This window comes from Cygnus olor, chromosome 3, assembly GCF_009769625.2.
Source record: "Cygnus olor isolate bCygOlo1 chromosome 3, bCygOlo1.pri.v2, whole genome shotgun sequence".
NCBI classification, from domain to species: domain Eukaryota; kingdom Metazoa; phylum Chordata; class Aves; order Anseriformes; family Anatidae; genus Cygnus; species Cygnus olor.
The window spans coordinates 21,600,141-21,620,129 of NC_049171.1; the positions used below are offsets into that span (position 1 = coordinate 21,600,141).

Here is a 19,989-nt window from a genome sequence, read left to right on the forward strand (position 1 = left end):
ATACGTATATTTATAACTAATGAAAATAATCAGATACTGGAAGTACTCAAATATGCCCTTCTTCCTACTAGTTAAAAGTCATGAATTCACCAAATTGATATTTCCAGTAACGAAACTAGATCAAACCAATTATCAGTCAATCTCTAAGTGATTTGTTGCAGCATCATTAAGAAAAGAAATACAGTTTAGAGGGAGCCACATTTTTGTAACCTTAACACGTTATGGGAAATCGAACAAATGCACTTATCCAAGAAGCATAGTGGGTGTTTTTTTCTTGTCTAATGCATCACAAAGAGAAAACTCAGAAGTCTTACTGTATTTGCACACAGAAAGTGTTAGGTGCTTATCCACAGGTAGCATAGGCAAACAGTTTACAGTTTCTGTGGTTTTATTTTATTCAATAAAAGAAGACAAACATTTAAAGAAAGCTTAAAAAATCAAAAAAGAACAAATATCGTTCTTAAAGGTAAACTAAGAATACAGAATAAATATTTTGGATCAACTTGTCTCCTATTCATATTCCAGTCCACAACTTTCCCCACACACTTTCCCCTTTGCATATAAATCAACCTTGTGCACGGAGTGGGGAAGTGCATCTAAACTGCATCGTTACCAAGGTTACATCTGCAAGGATGGCAGCAGCCCAGCTAGCTATGTTATCGCGTGCTGCCCTGCCACACACAAGTATGGGACATCTTAAGGAGCTGAGAGTAAAGCTTCCACCTCACCTTAGCCAAGTAAAGTTGCCAACTGCTCAGTCTGTCATCATTTCAGGTAAAGATAGTGTATTTTGTTTCAGGTTAATTTTGGAATCTTAAAGCTTCTAAAGCCTTCTCCTACCTGCAACTTGGAGTGCGGGTATTTCAGCATGGCTTCAGCCTGAACATCTTTGTGCTGTCACACCTGGCAACACTTTGAACATGTTCTGGCCACAACTGCATTTGTATGACCTCAGCCCTGTGCTTGCTGGTAAAAGTGATTAATCCCCGGGTAGTGATGAGGCTTCATGTTTCTGTGGTGGGTTGGCCCTGGCCAGCAACCAAACTCCCACCCAGCTGCTCGCTCGTTTTCCCCTCAGCCAGAGAGGATGGGGTGGAGGGAACAAACAGGGCAAACAGGCATGGGAAAGCTCCTGGGCTGAGATAAAACCAAGGAGATCACTTACCAGTTACTGCTGCGGGCAAAACAGACTTCACTAGGAGAAGTTAATTTATTGCCAGTTAATATAAATATTTAATTACAGGTCCGGGTATTGGGAAGCAAACAGTCCTGCTGTGGGACTGTTTTGGAAGGAACTGGAATTAGCTGTTAGCTGTGGAACAAGACAGGGCAGCCCCTGGACCCTTCTCACAGATGCCACCCCTGCAGCACTCCTGCTACCAAAACCCTGGCACCTCCACCAAATACAGTTTCCCAATCTGTCTTTACTGGCTAGTGCTTTCCTGCAACTCAGAAAGCCTCGATAACCAAGCACTGTGTTTCCTAGAATCTTAGAATGGCCTGGGTTGAAAAGGACCTTAAAGATCATCTAGCTTCAATCCCTTGTTTCCACAGGGTGGAAGTAGTAGAGCAAATAGAGGACCCAGGACCAGTGGTCAGCCAGAACCTCTTGCAGACTTTTCTACACAGTAGCCAAGAGGCAAGTTAGCTGTCCCTGACTTTAGGAAGTTACGCCTAGGAAACACCCAGCAGCCACTTGGGGAAGTGCAGGAGAAGAGTTTAGCCTCAAAAGAGTTCCTTACAGGAAACCCCAGGAAGGCAGGGACTGATGCTGGATCAAAGCCAAGGTCTGATTAATCCAGTGACAGAGCTTTTTACAGAAGTCGATATTCTTCAGGTTAGCATTTACTGTAACCCCACCGCAGAAGAAAGGATCTTGACAAAAGTGAGGCTCGAAGGTGGTCTGCTATCTCCTTTAAAATGTTTGCATTAGTGCATTTTATTTGTTGAATATGACTATATTCTAGCCCTCATTTTCATTAAATATAAATTAGATTGAGGCTATGACATGAAAACTAGGACATTTGTTTTAGCCAAGTGACAACCATCACACTAATGGAAGCTTTGTGCTACTTTGCTAGGTACAAAGTCACTGTTACAGGTGGGAACTTAGCTTTCATGAAGATAAGGAACTCCCTTACGAAGAGCTAATAGACATAATTTACTATCACGGTAATTGTTTTAGCTTGTTTAACACCTCTAAAGTGCCCAATCTTTCTGATTTAATTAATCCTTAAATAATTTCTCATCTGCAAACATTAGTATCCAATCCATCCCCCTCATTAAATGTACTTTATTGTTTAAATGAGGAGAGCCACTCAAGCCAGTCGTTGGGTAAAGATACACACCTTCCAAAGATTCTTCATCATTTTCTAAATAAAAGTTAACTGAATGGCTTTTGGATATCTAATGATCTCAAGTTACGCTATTTGCTATTGTCATGTATTTCATTGGCACCAATACCTGCATCAGAATACTGAAAAATCATTTTCTTCTGCAGAGTATACTTCAGATTTACAGTTTTAAAGATGTTTGCTATTCTGTTTTGAATGATAAATTCCCCTGCTTGCCAGGTAAGATTTCAGAGTGTGCATTTTTACTCGAAGTTGTACAATTTACATAGATTCAAATAAATAAATAATGAAAAAAAATATAATTAAGTGCATTCCTCCAGCTCAGAAAATACCCAGGTTATGAACTGTTGGACAACATTAGTGGGAAGCAGAAGCAGTACAATATGTCTACTTTATTCCAATACTCTTTTCAGCAACACCATTGGCCACTGCATAGCGGTTTAGATGGCAGTACTAAAATTTCTAGATTGACCTTATTTTCTGCTACAGTGGACACAGTTGTCTTTAGACTGAAAAGGTCTGCTATCCTTCAACATTCAAGAAATAGCATGTTTTTGCTTCACTCCCAAATTGGCAGTAGAAGCCTGGCCACATTATACAAGTCTACTCCCTGTTCTTCGGCTGTACACCATTTGTGTCTGGCAGCATGTTGTCACTCAAGTCACTTCGTTCCAACCTCCATCCTGACACTCCATGTCACTCTAAGTGACACTTCATTAAAAAGAGAAAGTTGAAGTTACAGATGCTGCTCCCTCTGCTCAACTAATGGAAATGGCTATAAAGTAAACAAAGTCAGTGCTTATGAAGTCTTTCCCAAGCATTCCCTTTACGAATTGGTGATTTAATACTTCAATTAAATAAATAAAACTAGGTCTTCTGCCCACAGACCCTTGGCCCACAGCAGCTTGTGCAAGTTATCACACTGCTGGAAAGCTAACAAGATGGATGATCAGCAGCAGTTTCTCTTTCATCCTGCCTTAATTCCTTCGAGGAATTAAGACTAATGTATGATAATCTGCACCTGGTCCTCACAGAATCATAAAGGCTGGAAAAGACCTCCAAGATCTTCTGGTCCAATGGTCCCCCAGCCACCAATATTACCCACTAAACCACATCCCTAAGCACCACATGACCACCAAGCTTCTCATGAGACTGGATGAGTACAAGGCTTCCCCAGGCAGTTCCTCTGGGAGATAGCACTCGCCCATGGCTTAACACAGACGGAAGGTATGGCTGGAACCAACGCCTACAGCAGCTCTCTCCCCGCGGGCACAGTCACTCATTGGAACAGGTTGTCCAGGGAGGTGGTGGAGTCACCATCCCTGGCGGTGTTCAAGGAAAGATTGGACCTGGTGCTTAGGGACATGGCTGAGTGGGTCACATTGGTAGTAAGGGGATGGTTGGACCAGATGATCTGGGAGGTCTTTTCCAACCTTAGTGATTCTATGCAAATTGTACACAATGGAAAAGGAAGAGGGTAACTGCTGTCCAGCCTTACAATTCGTCCTTTCCAACGTCCTAAGACAATGACTAGATTTTTCAATGGAACTAGATACAACCACCCACTGGCAGCTGTAAATTTGGTGGGACAGACTCCCAAGCCTTTTCAGCTAAGCGTATTGCAATATTTTGGGAAAGAAGGGTCTACATCACATTTAAAAAGCTATGTTTCAGCCTATGTATTCAAGCACAAGTTTGATTAGAGGGGAAGGGGAATGGAAAGATGAATAACAGCACCCAAACTAACAATGATCCACATGCCTACCCTATATTAAAGGTCTCATACATCTAGAAGTAGTGCCAATGTAATTATTTTTGTTAAGCCTTGGCTACGTTGGACAAGCCATCTACTTTGGATTTTATGTTCTGCTTTTAAAGTGTTTTGCTTTAATAAAATTGGAAGTTAATTTAAAATCTAAGGTTCAAACACCCATCACAGGTCATCTTAACACTTCCTTATTCAGATTCATCATCCAGCTGAGAAGTATGCAATTATAACGTTGTCATTCAGCAGCACTGAGATCTTCAGTGCCTAAAGTGCTATTAGGGCTTATGCACAACTAAGGGCAAAGTACCCATTCTTAAGGACTTTAGAATAGGGCGTGTTTTTTTTTTTTTTTTGGCAATTCACCCATAACTATTTCTCAAAGCTGGCTCATTATTTACGCCGCAGGCTCATTGAAGTCTTTCCCATTTATTAGCATTTTGCTGTACTGTCTCTCATGATTTCTCTGACTCTAAATGCTGGTAGTTTATTTCTACCAGCGTATTTGCACATCTCACACTTTTTATGGCCATGTATTTATTTTCATGTAGATTGCAGCTTCTATATAGTATAAGATTAACATTTGTTTCCACTGAATACTAGGCCTTATTATATACTCATTTGTATTAAAAGCAGGAATCCAATTTCTTTCTTAAGAGCTCAAACAGGTGTAGGATGATCTAAAAACTAATAAAGATTTTTCTTTTCCTATTTTAAAGTACGCCACAGGTCATTATATAGCTATACAAAGAAAAGAAAACAAGGAACTGTTTCCTTTTTTTTCTTGCAAGCATTTTTTTGTAGCCAGTGAAAAATGACACTCTCATCTATAAGTTTGGATTAAAACACATTTGTAAACCATTTTGTTTCCTGTTAATATCTCCAACAGAATAATTGAAGAAGTTATCAATGAAAGTGACATCGTTAAACAAGGAATTTATATACCTCATTAGATTACTAAAGTCTGCAGCTTGAAGAAGTTTAAATACAAGTGTGCTCAGAGGACTAGAGGATTAAAAGAAAGCAACTTAGAAAAAAATCAAAAGTACTTCCTCATCACTGTCTTTTCCCTCAGCTTGATGGAAATCAAAAACTTCAGAAGGAAATTGAGGTCAATAAAGATATAGCCATTTTACAAGGCCCAAAGTTGGGATGGGAAATTCATAAAAAGCAAGGAACAAGAGAGCTCAAATTTATTTGCCTCACCACCTCCCACAAGTACTCTAACTCTTAAGATTTCACTTTTTTAGACACCAAGAAAGGCTGTATTATAGCTCACTTTATTGAGGATAGGACTTACTATTATTACCCAAACTCAGCTTCATTACATTAGACCTGGCAAACACTGTCACAGAGAAAACAAAGAAAAGCAGAGATGCTTCTTCCTCTTCTCATTCTTCAGCTACATATGAACTATTGAAACATCAACATTCCTTTGGAAAAAGCACAACACAAAGTGAGAATGAAGTAGGGAAAAACCATGAGCTAGGAAACCAAGAAAACGAATACTTTCCAGAACAGAATCTGACTACAGGTAGATGAAAATCTTAGAATGCTGCGACAGAAGAATAATAATTGTATACAGGTGAGGTATATACTATTAAAAAAAATTAGCAGCTTGTACCACTTTGAACTTTCTGAAAACTGAATATCTGAGGTAATGATGAAACACTATATAGCTAAAGTATTAAGCTACTTATTTAACAGCTTCATTGTCTTGTATACATCCTGGAATATGATAATAGATGATATTTTGGTTATATGTCTAAGAAATCAAGTTGTATAAACATGAAAATAAAGCTATCTTAAAAATCTTCAGTTAGCACATAACTATCATTTCTCCTAGTGTTGTAGATCTTATTTGTTCACACAAATATGAACACACCTTTCAAAAGCCAAATTTATACCACCTGTCAATCAATATAAAAAATAATGTAGCAGCACCAAATCTAAAAGGCCATGTCTATGTTGTAATTAGCTAATTGCACTCACTGATTAAGTGATTATGTTATTACTGGGACTTACCTGAAACTAGTCTGGAAACAAACAGATGTGCTCATCAGAATAAAAGTAAACAAAGTTTAAGGTTTTAACCACTCCTTTTCCCCCCAAACCCACAATTTTTATTTCATAGTCATCAGTAGAAGTCCACTCTCATTTGCTTACAAAAATAATGCAACTCCCAGGAGTAAAAAAAATATGGAAAATCCTTTGCCCTGAACTTAATTCAGTAACAAACTCCCAGTGTAACAGTTCCACTCATTTCAAGTAACGGTTAGAAGGTACATTTGGTGGGAAAGACAAGTAGGAAGCAAGCAGTGCAAACATGAAGTTTGACTGAATAACTACAATTTTGACAATGACAGCTGAAGTTCTACACTCACAGCGTACATGGGAGCATGAGAGGCATCTCGCACAACCTGTTTTGTCATTAATGCATTGAAATAATTTCAAACAGGGAGCCAGAGTGGACAGTGCAAATGCCAACACACACACGAACTACAATGAAGTTAGGTTTACCTCAGGATTGTCTGTCAGCCTCTCTCTAGTTGAGACAAGTCCATTTTATCGAGATAACCTTACACAAGCCATTTTCTGTTTCCTTTCTCGAGGTAATGAGCTTCCCTGCAGCTGGCTACAGTTAGGTTTAGAGCTTGTTTACACATACAGCTAAAGCTGGCATTTTCTCCTCCAATTAAGCAACTGCTACATACTATTAGATGAGCTATTTGTTAAATTGCTTTCAGTTGTCACAGAAGCCAGCAGATTTCTCTATGAAAGCTAAGCTGTTTGAAATGAAGATGTAGAAGAGAAGAGCAAGTGTACGTACATATGCAAGAACACTGGAAAAGGAAAGAACGGGTCAACCAGCAGCAAAAAAGCATTGCTAGGGAAACCAGAGACCAAATGACAAGGCTGTTTCTGTCACAACTGAAGTTACAGATATTATACAGGCAGCCCACTCACTCTGAACAGAGACAGGATATAAATATCTTTTTCCTCCCCCAAGCGCCAGATCTTTACATTCCCTTTCAAGCATATAGCTACCAACTCAGAAATCTGGTTGAACACTGTTTCCACCATAACCACAAGAGGTTGGTGTCTTCTGTCAAACATTCGCTTTTGGATATATTTGTTCCATTTGCACAGCATAAAGCCATTGTAATAAAGCATGTAATGAGAGAATTTATAGACTCTTGAGAGAAGAACACAAGACTGTGTGACAACACTTTGGTGTGTAATTATAATCTCCATTGCTCTTGAGCTTATTCACAATAGACAGCCTTTCTGAGCAATTTACTGCTGAAGTGATGCTGAACCAGTCCCTAAAGCTGCTCACTGCACTGTGTGCTGCTAGAGTTTGAGTCCTTAAGCATATGCGCTTCAGCAGTTTCATCAGCTGAAAGCCAGTGCTGACCATATACATACATATATATTTCTTTGACAAGTGTTGTCTTCTAGGTGCTTCTGTCACTACAGGAGTAGAGCTAGTAAGGAGACAGTCCATGTATCCCAACTCTAATAATTTCTGAAACACGGTGTACTGACAGCATTAATAACTTTAAGGGAAAGGGTAAGGTGGACAACCCACACAAGGAAAGAAAAGTCTAACAGCTGCATTGAATTTTATCAGGAAATCCATATATGGAACCCAGCGATGCTGGGATATTCCACAGGTGGTAAGATTCACATTTTTATTTTAAGAACATGGATTAAACTGCATTTTTGTCTACTCTGGTAGAATAATATAGTATTCTCCCCCAACCCTCCGAATTAAAACTTTGACCTTTGGAATAGTAATATCTTCACATTTTTCTTTATTAACACTTCCACAAAAGGAATAAACAAAAAAGAATAGGTAGGATGTCTCCACAAGATCTCACACTGTCTAGGCCCTCTGCATTTCGATTTTGTTTCCAGAAGTAGGGGAAAAAAGCCAAAAGTGAAACATGCATTGAAGGAAAACATATATATATATTTCACCTGTATACAATTATTCATCTTCATTTCTTAGATTTTAAGTTTCATAACGAAGATGGTAAACATCAATCAGTAAATCCCAAGTCCCTTAAAAGATAGCTAATAATTCTGGCCAAGAAAAAGACCCACGATTAGGGAGGCCATTAAAAATTCAATTCGAAAGGTAGCAAGTCTCAAGTTTCTAGCCAGAAGCATGGAAGTCTTTTTTGAATATGTACTATTAAAGGTTTTATGAGTAATTAGTGAGATTTTAAAGTATCAACAAAAGTAAAGAAATCACAGAATTACAGGTCTCAAGAGAAACATCACCATGAAATTAATCCTTGTTGCAGGTAGATCCTGCCCTAAAAAGGGTTGGAAATGAACAAAATCAATCCTCAAAATACAAAATTTAGACAACGGCCACATTTAAGTGAGTAATTTATACTTAGAAACGCTTCCTTAGTCATCTGCTAGACACTTTTTCTTTTCCTTCAGTACAAGAAGTTTTTAGGTATTTACACTTAAAAGCATATTTGCAAGGTCATGGAAAGGAAAGTTAAATCCCCTTCTTTGTAGGAGATTTCAGTTTTCCATTTGCTCTTTAATACTTTGGCACTCAACAAGGCTCAGGTTAATTGCCTTGATTTTAAAAGGTTTAAGGTAACAAAGCAGGCTGTCTAGAACCTCTTTAAATTTTATGTTGAAGCAAGAAGAACCTCTATTCGGAATCCTCTGAAATTAAGAGCTGTAACTCTTGCAATAGAAAAAAATCAGGTTCCTGAAAGGAAGAAATGTTTAGAAAGTCTTATTTAATTGTCCTAGTGCTAAATAAATCCTTTTTTTTTTTTTGGTTAAATTAATTTTCTTACTGAATACTATGGCAGAATAGGGGAAAAAATCGATTTAGGAAAATTAGAATCCAAAGGGAAAGTATACTCCCAAAATTTTGGCCACGGATTTCTTTCTTTTTTTTTTTTTTTTAAAGTCACTTAATCTTTTTAAGAGTGAGATATAAGCGATTATTCTCCCTCTTTGGGATTCAGAAGAAGAGTGGCATCTCCACGTTTTCTCGACCCCTAACAGAACTACCAGCATCTGTAAGAAAATGTAATTCAGAAGATCAGTCTGTAGTCACAAAGGACAGTGTCCCTCAGAATTTTTATTTCATCTCCAACTATTCTGTAAGCTTCAGTTCCAGAACTGTGTGTGGAATTTTATGGGACAATCATTTCTGATACTAAACTATTAACACCTTTCAAGATTAAATGAGAACCAGCCATAAACACTGGTTCTGGTGTTTTGAATACTTCAGCATCTTAACTTTAACTTACTTGATTTGAAAAGATGCATATAAATGCAAGTATTTACAGGATCAAGATTCAAAAGTACAATCTTAAAATTTTATGGACATATTTCCTATTATACTTCAAGATACACTTACAGCAATGCTACAAATGGCATTATAATAAATACATGAATCTGGGGGGGCAGGGGTTAGCTTGTGAATATTGGTAACACTATTTTCACAATTTAAAAGTTGGTGTTAAAGGCAAGCTGAACATCGTGACAAGCTTTGTAGTAAAAGCTGTTACTTAATGCTAGAAAATACTTGGGCCTTAAGTCAAGTTCCTTTTATGGAAATCCTCAATTTCTTACTGACACTAAATTTAAATTTTCAGTACATTTTTGTAGAACTGACAATCACTCTCAAACTAGGAAGGAGTTCATATCTATGCTAAAAATCGCTCTCATTTTCCATGCTCCATCTTGAACTCAGATTACTCCCCCTTAAACAGCCAGCTTTTTCATAATTACCAAAGCCCATAACCCTTGTTGTACTAAAAACAAAAGAGGTTACTTAATATAAGATCAGAAAAATTGATCAATGCCTTTATGCCTTTCTTTTTCCAAGACTACGCAGTCGATTGCTCCAAATCTTACAGCCTATCACTAAACATATACTTTCAGTGTTCAATGCCATAAAAATCACAACTTGTAAATGACTACTCATGCAAGAGCTCTTATTAAATTTGAATGAAGCCATTACCAGAAAAGAATGGTTATCTGCCGGCATCACAGCTGGGTAACCAATTTCTCTTTTCCTGTGAGTCTATCCCTACAACCTTCTCCAAGGCTTTTCTCTTTTTTTAGTAGACATTTATAGAACATCAATTAAGGCGGAACCCCTTCTGTAGTAGCATAGCATTTACTTGCCTCCAACAGAAAATAAGCTCCGGTAGTTTGCTGCTAATTTAAAGGGCAGCCTTGTTGCTTTACTGTGAAAATCCTAAATAAGGAGATAAGGAGCTGTTCTTTTTTTGCTTCACCTTCTCTTTCCCATGAGCTGTATTTTACCTGCAGTGAGATTTTGGATAAAAAGCCCGTGTTTATACCTGGTTCCTAAAACATCGTTCTTAAAGTTAACAAAACAGAGGAGTTATACATCACAAGATTAACTAAGTTCTCCTCACCTCCCACTTCAAGCTGGAGTTTGAGCAGACCATAATTTATATGGAACGCCAAGCACTCAGTACAAATGAAGGCATTTTCAGCATAAGAAGTTACCCTGTAGTTACACTTATTCAGTGTGTCTTCATCATAGGAAATAAACAGTTAACTGTTTCCAAATGACAATTCTTTCCAAATGCTATTAAGTATCACTTTATAGCATAAGTTTAACGCTTTATCAGCCTTCCAAATTGTGCCTCATTATCAATCAGCTTCAGAAAAGTATGGATCCAGAAAAACAAACCGGGCAAACAAATGGAAATGCAACAAGTAGAGACTTGGAGGCAATGTTCTGTAACTTTAACTGGATGCAACACAGGACAACAGCCACACAAACCTTCAAAGGCAAATTCCATTATGGACAGATGTAAGAAAGCACTGTAGCCAGGCTGTTACTAGCCATCCTCATTGCAGAGGAGTGGAGGGTTTGCTTTTTTCTTTTGGTTAAAAAACAAAAACACAAACAAAACAAAGACAACAAAAACCACAAACACTAAAAGGCAACAGATGCATAGAATAGTGGTCGTTGGAAAGAACTTAGAGAGGTCATCAGTCATTCAAGACTGATTCAATTAGATCAAGTTTCCCAGTACATTGCTCAATTTTTAGCATCTCCAAGGATGGAGATACCAGAACCCTCTTCTAAGCAACTCATTCCAATGCTTGATCAGCCTCAAGGCTGAATTTTACCACCTGCCTCCCCGCCCTGGGGAATCATACCTGCCTCAATGTGTTTGTCGTACAGTTCAGTCTTCTGTTTACTCCCTCCACCCATTTGGTAGCTAAAGTAAGGATGCTTCCTCCTACTTATCTCAAAACTTAAAGGAAGTTTTTTTTCTCTCTGTCTCTACTCATACATAAGGCGATCCAGCTCTCTGACCGTCATGGTGCCTGCCACTAGACTCGCTCTAGTTTGTCCCTACCTTCCTTCTACTAAGGATCCCACTGGTCACAGTACTTCCAGTACGGCCTCACTCCAATACAGTCTCACCCAAGTAAGGTGCTACTCTCACTACGTTCTCACAAAAGGTACGACTGCTTCCTTTGACCTACTGGCTATATTGCTAATACAGCACAACTTGTAGTCAGCCTTCTTTGCTGCAAGGATGCACTCTGCTGACTCACCTGGCTGGGTGTCCTCCAGCACCCCAGGTCGTTTTTGGTAGAGCTGCTTTGATCCCCAGCCTGCCCTGTAAGTTACTCTGTGCCAGGCACAGGGCTTTGCAGTCCAGTATTAATCCCCCAGGTCCACACTAGCACAAAGGCATCTATTGAACTTCGTATGGCTGATCACCAACTTTGACGACTGGCAGTCTATCCACCTATCCGATCATCCACTTGCCTAGCTGATATCTCACCACTTTGGTGATGAGAATACTCATGAGAATACTCACTGTGGTAGGCTGCGTTGAAGGACGTGCTAAAAATTAAGCAACATGTATGGTGTTGTCCCTGTCTTCAAGCCAATCATGCCATCATAGAAGGCAATCAGGTTGATGAGGCACAACCTTTCTTTGTTAAATCAAGGCTTACTGCTCCCTGTCTCCTTTTAGTCCCTCCCATGCTTGGAAATATCTTCCAGAAGGATCTACTCTATAACGTGTTTGCAGTTTCCCAGATCCTCCTTCTTGCCTTTCTTGAAAAATGGGTATAACGTTTGTCTTTCCTAGTCACCATGAGTTTTCAAAGATGATAGAAAGCAGCTTCACAAGCCAGTAGCCAGATCCCCTGGATGCACACCATCTTGTCCCACCGACATGCAATTTGCTTGAGTACTCCCCAGCCATCATCATCATCTACTCTAGGTAATGATTCTTTCCCACAGACTTTATCATTAGGCTCAGGGTCCTTGGAGGCCTGAGGACAAATCTTAACAGTAAAAACCTGAGGCAAAAGAGGCACTAAGCACCTCAGCCTTTTCCTTGTCTTTAATTACTAGTTCCTTGCACATTGAGCAGTTAGGCCACATTTCCTTTAGCCTTCCAGACGCTGCCCCCTTGCTTCTTGTTTCTTCCCACATCTCATGAATGCCTCACAAATGCATTTCACAAAAGCTAATGTCTGCTTTCCCCTTCTCTCTACTTTCTTTCTGTGCTATAGGGTCCAAGAGTCCTCTCCTACAAGCTTAGCTGCCTGCACTTATGGCCAGCTGTCGATCCAGACTGCTGTGAAGAAAGAGTTGTTTATGAAGATGTGTAAGCACCGCCTCACTGGGGCCTCTCCTCACTTCACTCAGGAGCTGCCTTTCAAGCTGAGGCTCTGACCCTCAATCCCAGCCTGAGTCAGACTGCAGCATGCCTGCACCTGGCCACATACCCCAGCTGATGCACACCCTGACTCAGATTTTACTCACTGGCTTGACCACGGACGTGGTGATTAGCCTTGTGTGACTGGACCGTTGGTTGAGCCTGGTTATTGTTACCACACCTGCTCTGTTCTGTTTTCAGGTACCGTGGGACTGCTTCCACAGTGAAGATACTGCCCCCTGTGACTGCCTTGCTGTCCCAGCTAGCCTTGCCTCACCTTCCCTTTGCTACTCCTGACATATCTAAGCTCAGTCAGGTTCCCAGCCACACTTGCTCAGCTTTCTGCATGACAAAATGGGCTGTTCTTGTGCTTCGAGAAGGTTATTCTTGACGATCAACCAACTCTCCCAAGCTTCTTTGTATATTCAGACCAGTCTTCCATTGGATCCTACCAAGATCCCTGAACAACAAAAGTCTGTTCTCATGTAGTACAGGGTTCTAATTCTACTAGCCAATTTACTCATTTCTTTTGGGACTTTAATCTCCTGTCCCCCACCACATCTGTGATCAGTTCTTCTCTGTTTGTGAGTAACAGGTCTAGCTAAGCACCATCCCCAGAGAAAGCTTTTTATACTCTAAAGAAACGTGCCTTTGTATTTCAAGTCAAACAGTTTAATGACCTCTTTCAGTTACAGCAAAATTTGATTTTAGGTGAGCTACAACACAAAGCAATTCACACTTGTTCTACATGTAAGCACAGAGCCTTTCACCCACAAGTAATACCACAGCTACTTCATTTCACAGCTCTGTCACCTTTTGGCAATAGCACCCATGTTTTACAACCATTTGAAAAAAAGACTTTTACTTACCTGTCAAAATATTCACATCGCTTTCAGCGCACACATACACACTGAAAATAACGCTCTTTAGCAGGGCACGGATGTATTGCCTGAACTAGTATTTACCTTCTGTTGGGTTTACAACCACCTGGGGTTTCTGTTGCAACGCAAGGGCAGAAAATTACTGCTGATCATTGTACCCCCTCCAATCTAATCCTTCCAAACTCTAATAGTTGAGCAGAGCTGTACCAGTATAATTAATTTTCTCACTGTTAAACAGATAAAAGACATTTACAGAATCATAGGATATCCCTAGTTGGAAGGGACCCACTAGGATCAGAAGTCCAGCTCATGGCTCCAGCTTCGTATTAGCTACTGCTAGACACTGCATACACACACATACACCAAGGCTATTTCTTGGCTGTCAGAGGACTTATGCACTGACTGCAAGCATTCTAGGTATCAAGTACCACTAGCACTTTTATTCAGATTTGTCTGCTAGCATCAATTGAATGAAAAAAGTAGATACTACACTGTTCTCAAGTAAAGGAATTATATTTAAGAGCATATTATCAGAAAAAAAAAAAGAGCATGCAGTCTCACCTTGAAATGATTTGCTGGGTGCATCACTTGATGTACTGGCAGCTGCTGACAGAGTCTGAACATTTTCCAAGTCCTTCTCTCCGGATTTTGAGCCCGGATTTCTGAGAACCACCTCCTCCTTTCCACTCGAAGTATGCACAAGAGATGATGAAGTTTCAGGATAGAGACGTTTCAGTACGTTCCTTATGAACACTGTGTGGGAATAAAACATTTTCAAATAGAAAAAAAATCAGTGATTTAAAGGTGGTTGAAGACATTAAAAAATAAAAACATTCAGTGCAAGTCTGTCTTCAGTAGTCCCTATCTCTCCCATGTAATAAAATCAAAATTAATATATTAAGTCCTAAACTGCATGAGAATAAACCAACTTTAAAACCCCAGAGTTCACTAGTGACATGACATACGTTTGACTAGATTTTGGCAATAAATTAACACAGTACATTTGCAGGCTAAACACACATTAATTTTAAAATTTCTTTTAAAAACAAGCATCTTCCTACACAAGTGTTACAAGGCTGCTCGAATTGCAGGTCTCTTCTGGCAGAGGCATTGCAATTGAATCGCTCATTAAAATCAGTAAGCTACAACTGCTTAATCACATGGAAAAACTAAAATTAGACAGTAGCAGAACACATGGTAACCTCATTATTTCCACAGAAGTAGCAGTATTCTTATACGCCTCTTCCTCTTATGGGCCACCTTCTCATGACACCTGCAATCTGCTACTACTTAATCAAATGATGCTTGCATTTGAGTAAAAAAAAATAATACGTAAATAATCTAGTCATCAACAAAATTATCATCTTTATATGAATGCATGCATGTTGCTTCAAGTGATTGAAACATGTTCTATAAAATTATAAAGTACCACTAAAAACATTTGTCTATTGCAGAACATCCTTTGTTTCGTAAATTCTACGTGGTCAACCAGATATTGCAGGATGGTGGGGAGGTGAGGAGGAAGGAAGAGAGATTTGGAGAAAAATATGTAATCTTGATTCCAATTGTAAGTTTAACAGAAAGTGTAGAGGCACCGTACAAGTGACTTGGTGAAGATTCTTAAAGTAATCCTGCATGGAGATTGCAGCTTACAGAAGAGTGTAGTATGATCAGATAAGTCTCTTCAATAAATGGCTTTCCTCCACAGCTAAGGAATCAACTTCACCAAGGTGAGAAATCCTTGAACCACCAGTCCTGGATAGAAAAGCTTCATCTTCCTGCCATCTCCCCACATGCACCTTGGTGATGTTTCAATGGTCATGTAAATGAATAGCTGTTGCTGAGAACACCTTGTTCAACCTTTTTTGAGCTCCTAGTAGCTTATACATAATCACTAACTCTTAGCTTGGACCCCATCTCTTGAATAATCATTGATTTTATCAAGAGACCTAAGAAAAGAGTTAAGCCTGAAGAGGTACTTGCGCAGAAAGCATTGCCTATGATGCCTGAATTTATTTTTTCTACACTTATCCATCATAAAGTGACATGAAAAATCCTGTGACAAGCAACCAGTGACACCCCCTTTAAGAATTAATCCATTTTGCAAGGTGTTAAAACTATTGTTCCCAGAAAGATAGATTTCAACAACTGAATGTGCATTGAACGTGTATTTTCTTTTAATAATGTTTCCTTGCCCAGATGGTCTACAGTTAGAAAGACAAAACCCACATATACTGGCCTTACAGGAAATTTAGAGAAAGCAGACAGAAATAAACAGCGCGGTAAGAAAAAGTTTACTGGTCTTTGCAGATCTCTGACTTTAAAGCAAGTTATCAAGAAGTTTATTCCGGATCCTTTCCCTGAGCACAGCTACTAACACTGCAACATTTTACTGAAATTCAGTAGTGCTGTTACCAAATTGACATTCAAGCACTTGTACTGAGGAAGCTCTTCTCCCAAAGCAAGTGCTCACTGAGATACTGATGAAGCTATATATGGAAACACGCTTTCTCCAAATCTGCTGAAGAGAACCAGCTTCCTAATAGCTACAGTGGAGGTTATGCTCCCCACCTTAAAATTGGATTTTTCTAGTCATCCATTCAAACACCCCCTTCTTTCATTTTAAAAATAAATTCCTATACTCAAATGCACATTAGCATTGCTTCGGAAAGCAATATGAGATCAGTTTTATGATGTTCTTATTCTCATGGGTTCTCCTCATCTGTAAAACCTACGTTTTGAGAAAGCAAGCTGTACAACACTTGCCTTTGGAGGGTACAAATATTAGGAAAGCATTATTTCTAAGCTAGAGAGATTTTTGTGAAACATGTATCTAGATCATTAACAGCAATGGAGTTACTTCAGCAAAGATGTGGCTTATCTGCCAACACAAGCAGTATCCAATCTTTCTGGTTTTCAGCACAAACACAGGAAGAAGAAGCTGGGTGCAAAGTGGGGGAGCTCTTTGTGGTATTTTCACACCTGGTGGCAGCTTTGCAGTACTGAGAGGTACCTCCTCAGGGGAGCGATAAGTCCCTGTAACCACAACAGAATGGAAATGGGCAGCAGCAACATGTAGGGCATGACAAGTTCCCTGTTTGGAACCAGACAAGGAACCACAGAATGGGTTGGGTTGGAAGGGACCTTAAAGACCACCCAGTTCCAGCCCCCCTGCCATGGGCAGGGACACCTCCCACCAGACCAGGCTGCCCAAAGCCCCATCCAGCCTGGCCTTGAACACCTCCGGGGCCATTTGAACGCAGCAGGAAGGAATGCAACTCAGCAGCACGCCTTCCTTGGGAAAATAAAAACGTAGTATCATTAGAGTAGCTGGAAAAAAAAAAAAAAGACTAATTTAGTCTGAGATACTTGAAGTCCTAAATATACTCTTGCCTGGACAAAACAAAGAAACCTGCCTGTGGTCCTAACCTTTTTGATCAAGTTTGTCCTGTGTATCAAGGAGCAAGGAAATTTGCTCTGAGGAATACCTATCCTGCCACGCTCAACAGCTTTACATGTTTCAAAGAAACAATCTGCTTTGCTTCTTTGCACCGCAGAGCTAAGCTACCAAAAAGATTTTTCAGATGATAGAGGATACCATTTCCTCAGGGTTTTCCTGCTGCAATTACTAAACAGATAAAATCCTGTGATATCCATGAGTATTGGCTTAACCACAGGACGCTGTTCTTGCCTGATGCTAAAGAACTTTTCTTCCCCATTCAAAACCCTCCTTAACCTGGAGGTTTTGGTACTATGCAGCATCTGTAAACCTGGTACAAACTGCTCAGACCCTTAAAAATAACTACCTCTTAAAGGGAGATAGGCAATTTAAGAAAATTCAAGGAAAAACATCTGCAATCAGAGATACGTCTAACATCGCAGAGCTCCACAATGGAATAATACTCGCTCTCAGCATGCCAGTAGCACAGCTAAGCATGTGCAGATATTTATTGGGTTGTTTTCCGGTCAATATAACAGAGGGAGGAACTGCAGATCTGCGGGCTCTTTCAAGAGCCCAGGAATACATTTCCACTCTTGGTAGCAGACTTCTTTCTGAACAATCACAAGCAATTTGGAGATGTGGTTTTAGAACACCTCATGAGTTGACTATAAAATACAGGAAGATGAAGAATGAGGTATTTGGAGTCTGAACGACAGCAAGTTGCCACACACATACAGTGCGGATGTGCACGGCATCAGAGGGTTTAATGTCTTCTAAGTCTTGGAGGACATTCTTGAGTGTATTCACGTATAACTGTCTCTGGAGAGCTCTAATTTTCACTAGGATACAAACAATAAGATGCTTTCTGAGTTTCACAGGGAATGTATTCTGCAACATGCGGAAAAATTTCCCCATAGTTACACATTAGTAAAGGGAGACACCGTTCCGAACACCTGGTCACACAGGGACAATAGGAGGAAGCTCTAAGCCTCCAGCTTAGATGAACGTGGCACAGGAACCCCCACATTTTGGGGTTCTGTGTCATCACAGCAGAGTTATAATTTTAGTTCAGTATAGCGTGTGGGAAGATTTGTCTATTTGATGTCTTTACAACCCAAACAGGAGCATAAACAAAATTGCAAAGAAGTTTTTACCACATTTTTTTGCGCTCTTTCCCTTCTAGGAAGGTGACAGGACTTCAGCAGTGATAACAGGTAGATTATTTTTTTTAATGCCTCTGTATATGCTGTTGAAACTGAGATACTGCAGACAAGAAGAGCATTATTCTTTCTATAATCATCAGCTAAAGATGACTTTGCATTTCAAATCTACCTGGACTTGCCAGACCTCATACTGCACGTGCTCACAGGTGCATGTGGTGTGGAGGGTCACAGCTGTGCATGTTGTGCCAAGGTTGCTGAATGGACCGAAAACACAGTTCAACCCTGCAAGAGGGAAACTTCACAGTATCACAGAAATGGTGAAGAGGAGGCACTGCACAGTAATAATATTAACAGAAGGATCCGGACCAAATTCTAAGGGTTTGAAGAGAGTCTCTGCTCCTTTCCTGCATGGAAGGACTAAGCTAGACCGACACTGCCTCTGTTAACAAGGTTATAAAGATAAAAGAGAAAAATGAAGCCTTAAGGACTATATTTTTGTTGGTGTGGGGGGCCCTCCATGCTTAGAAAGACAAGCAAAAATTCCTAAGTGGAGATTAATAAACTGGAAATGACTACAGAAGAAAACCTGTGTGTACTATCAATCATGGGAGAGACCCAGCCACTACCGTGATTAAAGTCATGTACAATGACAGTGTGATCCAAGACTCTGCCAGGCAAAATATTTTTTAATCTGAGACAGGAAGATGTACAACATTAAAATATGAACCTAGAAAGACCTTGCTGGTAACACTACATAGCCTTAAGTCTGCTGCACACAAGCTAGCTACTGAACTCAAACCAGGGCAGACAGAAAAGTTTCTGCAACACCCAGCAAGACACGGAAGAATAAGGAGAGCTTTGGCTGTTTAATATAAGCAAACGAATGCCAAAAGAACTTTAAGTATGAAATGGTGAGAACTGTTACATAGCTCAAGGATAAGGTTGCATAAGACCACGTCACAAAACTATTAGAAACTAGTAGTGAATAAGAACTGCCAGACTAAATGCATTGATGAGCATCTAGAAGTTTATTAGAAGAAAGCTGAAAAACTAACAGGTCAAAATAAAGTAGTTAGGAAAGTCACTTGCATTGAACTCTAACTCCTACAGCAATGTTTCTAACAACAACAACAACAAGCTAGATCTGACTCCTGAAGATTGCATTTAACCTTGTGAGGAATCCTGGAGTGATCTAGGATGAACACTGAGTTACTGACATGCAAAAAAAAAGTTAAGCCAAAGCTCAGGTGTATGTGATCACACTGCACCCTGCGTTTTTTAAAAGGAAATAGAAAAAAAAAATGTCTTGGTTATGAAGCTCACTAGGGAAATCAAAGTTTTCCAAACATAACGGTAAAGCTATTACAAAAAAAAAAACCAACTTCTAGATTCATTAAATCCACTATCTGATAGACTTAGAACACGAAGAATCTAGAACACGTCTCTGACATTAGAGCCAGCAAAAAGGAGACACAACACAAACAGCAGCAGCTAGGCTGACTTTCATTAGACGCACTAACAGTGTACAAGGCAGACATTCGTAAGTACGTTGAGTTATACCCACTGCACTTTTTTTTTTTTAAGGGTAAAGAACACAATGATCTTCGTATAGTAATCAAGATCCTAAATTTGGTTTGCACATAGTGCCCACCAAGAGCACCTAAGGC

At 39.6% G+C, this 19,989-nt stretch overlaps 1 protein-coding gene across 3 annotated transcripts in view; it reads right to left on the reverse strand.

Annotated features, from left to right (window-relative positions):
• ERICH1 (glutamate rich 1) overlaps positions 1 to 19,989 on the reverse strand; it is a 100,747-nt gene that overhangs the window by 72,606 nt on the left and 8,152 nt on the right. For all 3 annotated transcript variants that reach the window (XR_005818296.1, XR_005818297.1, XM_040552008.1), the window contains exon 2: positions 14,279 to 14,470. Coding sequence is in view for 1 of the 3 variants with exons in the window: in XM_040552008.1 (XP_040407942.1) it covers positions 14,279 to 14,470 (192 nt within the window). In the remaining 2 variants the exon portion in view is untranslated. The remainder of the gene's footprint in view (positions 1 to 14,278; positions 14,471 to 19,989) is intronic.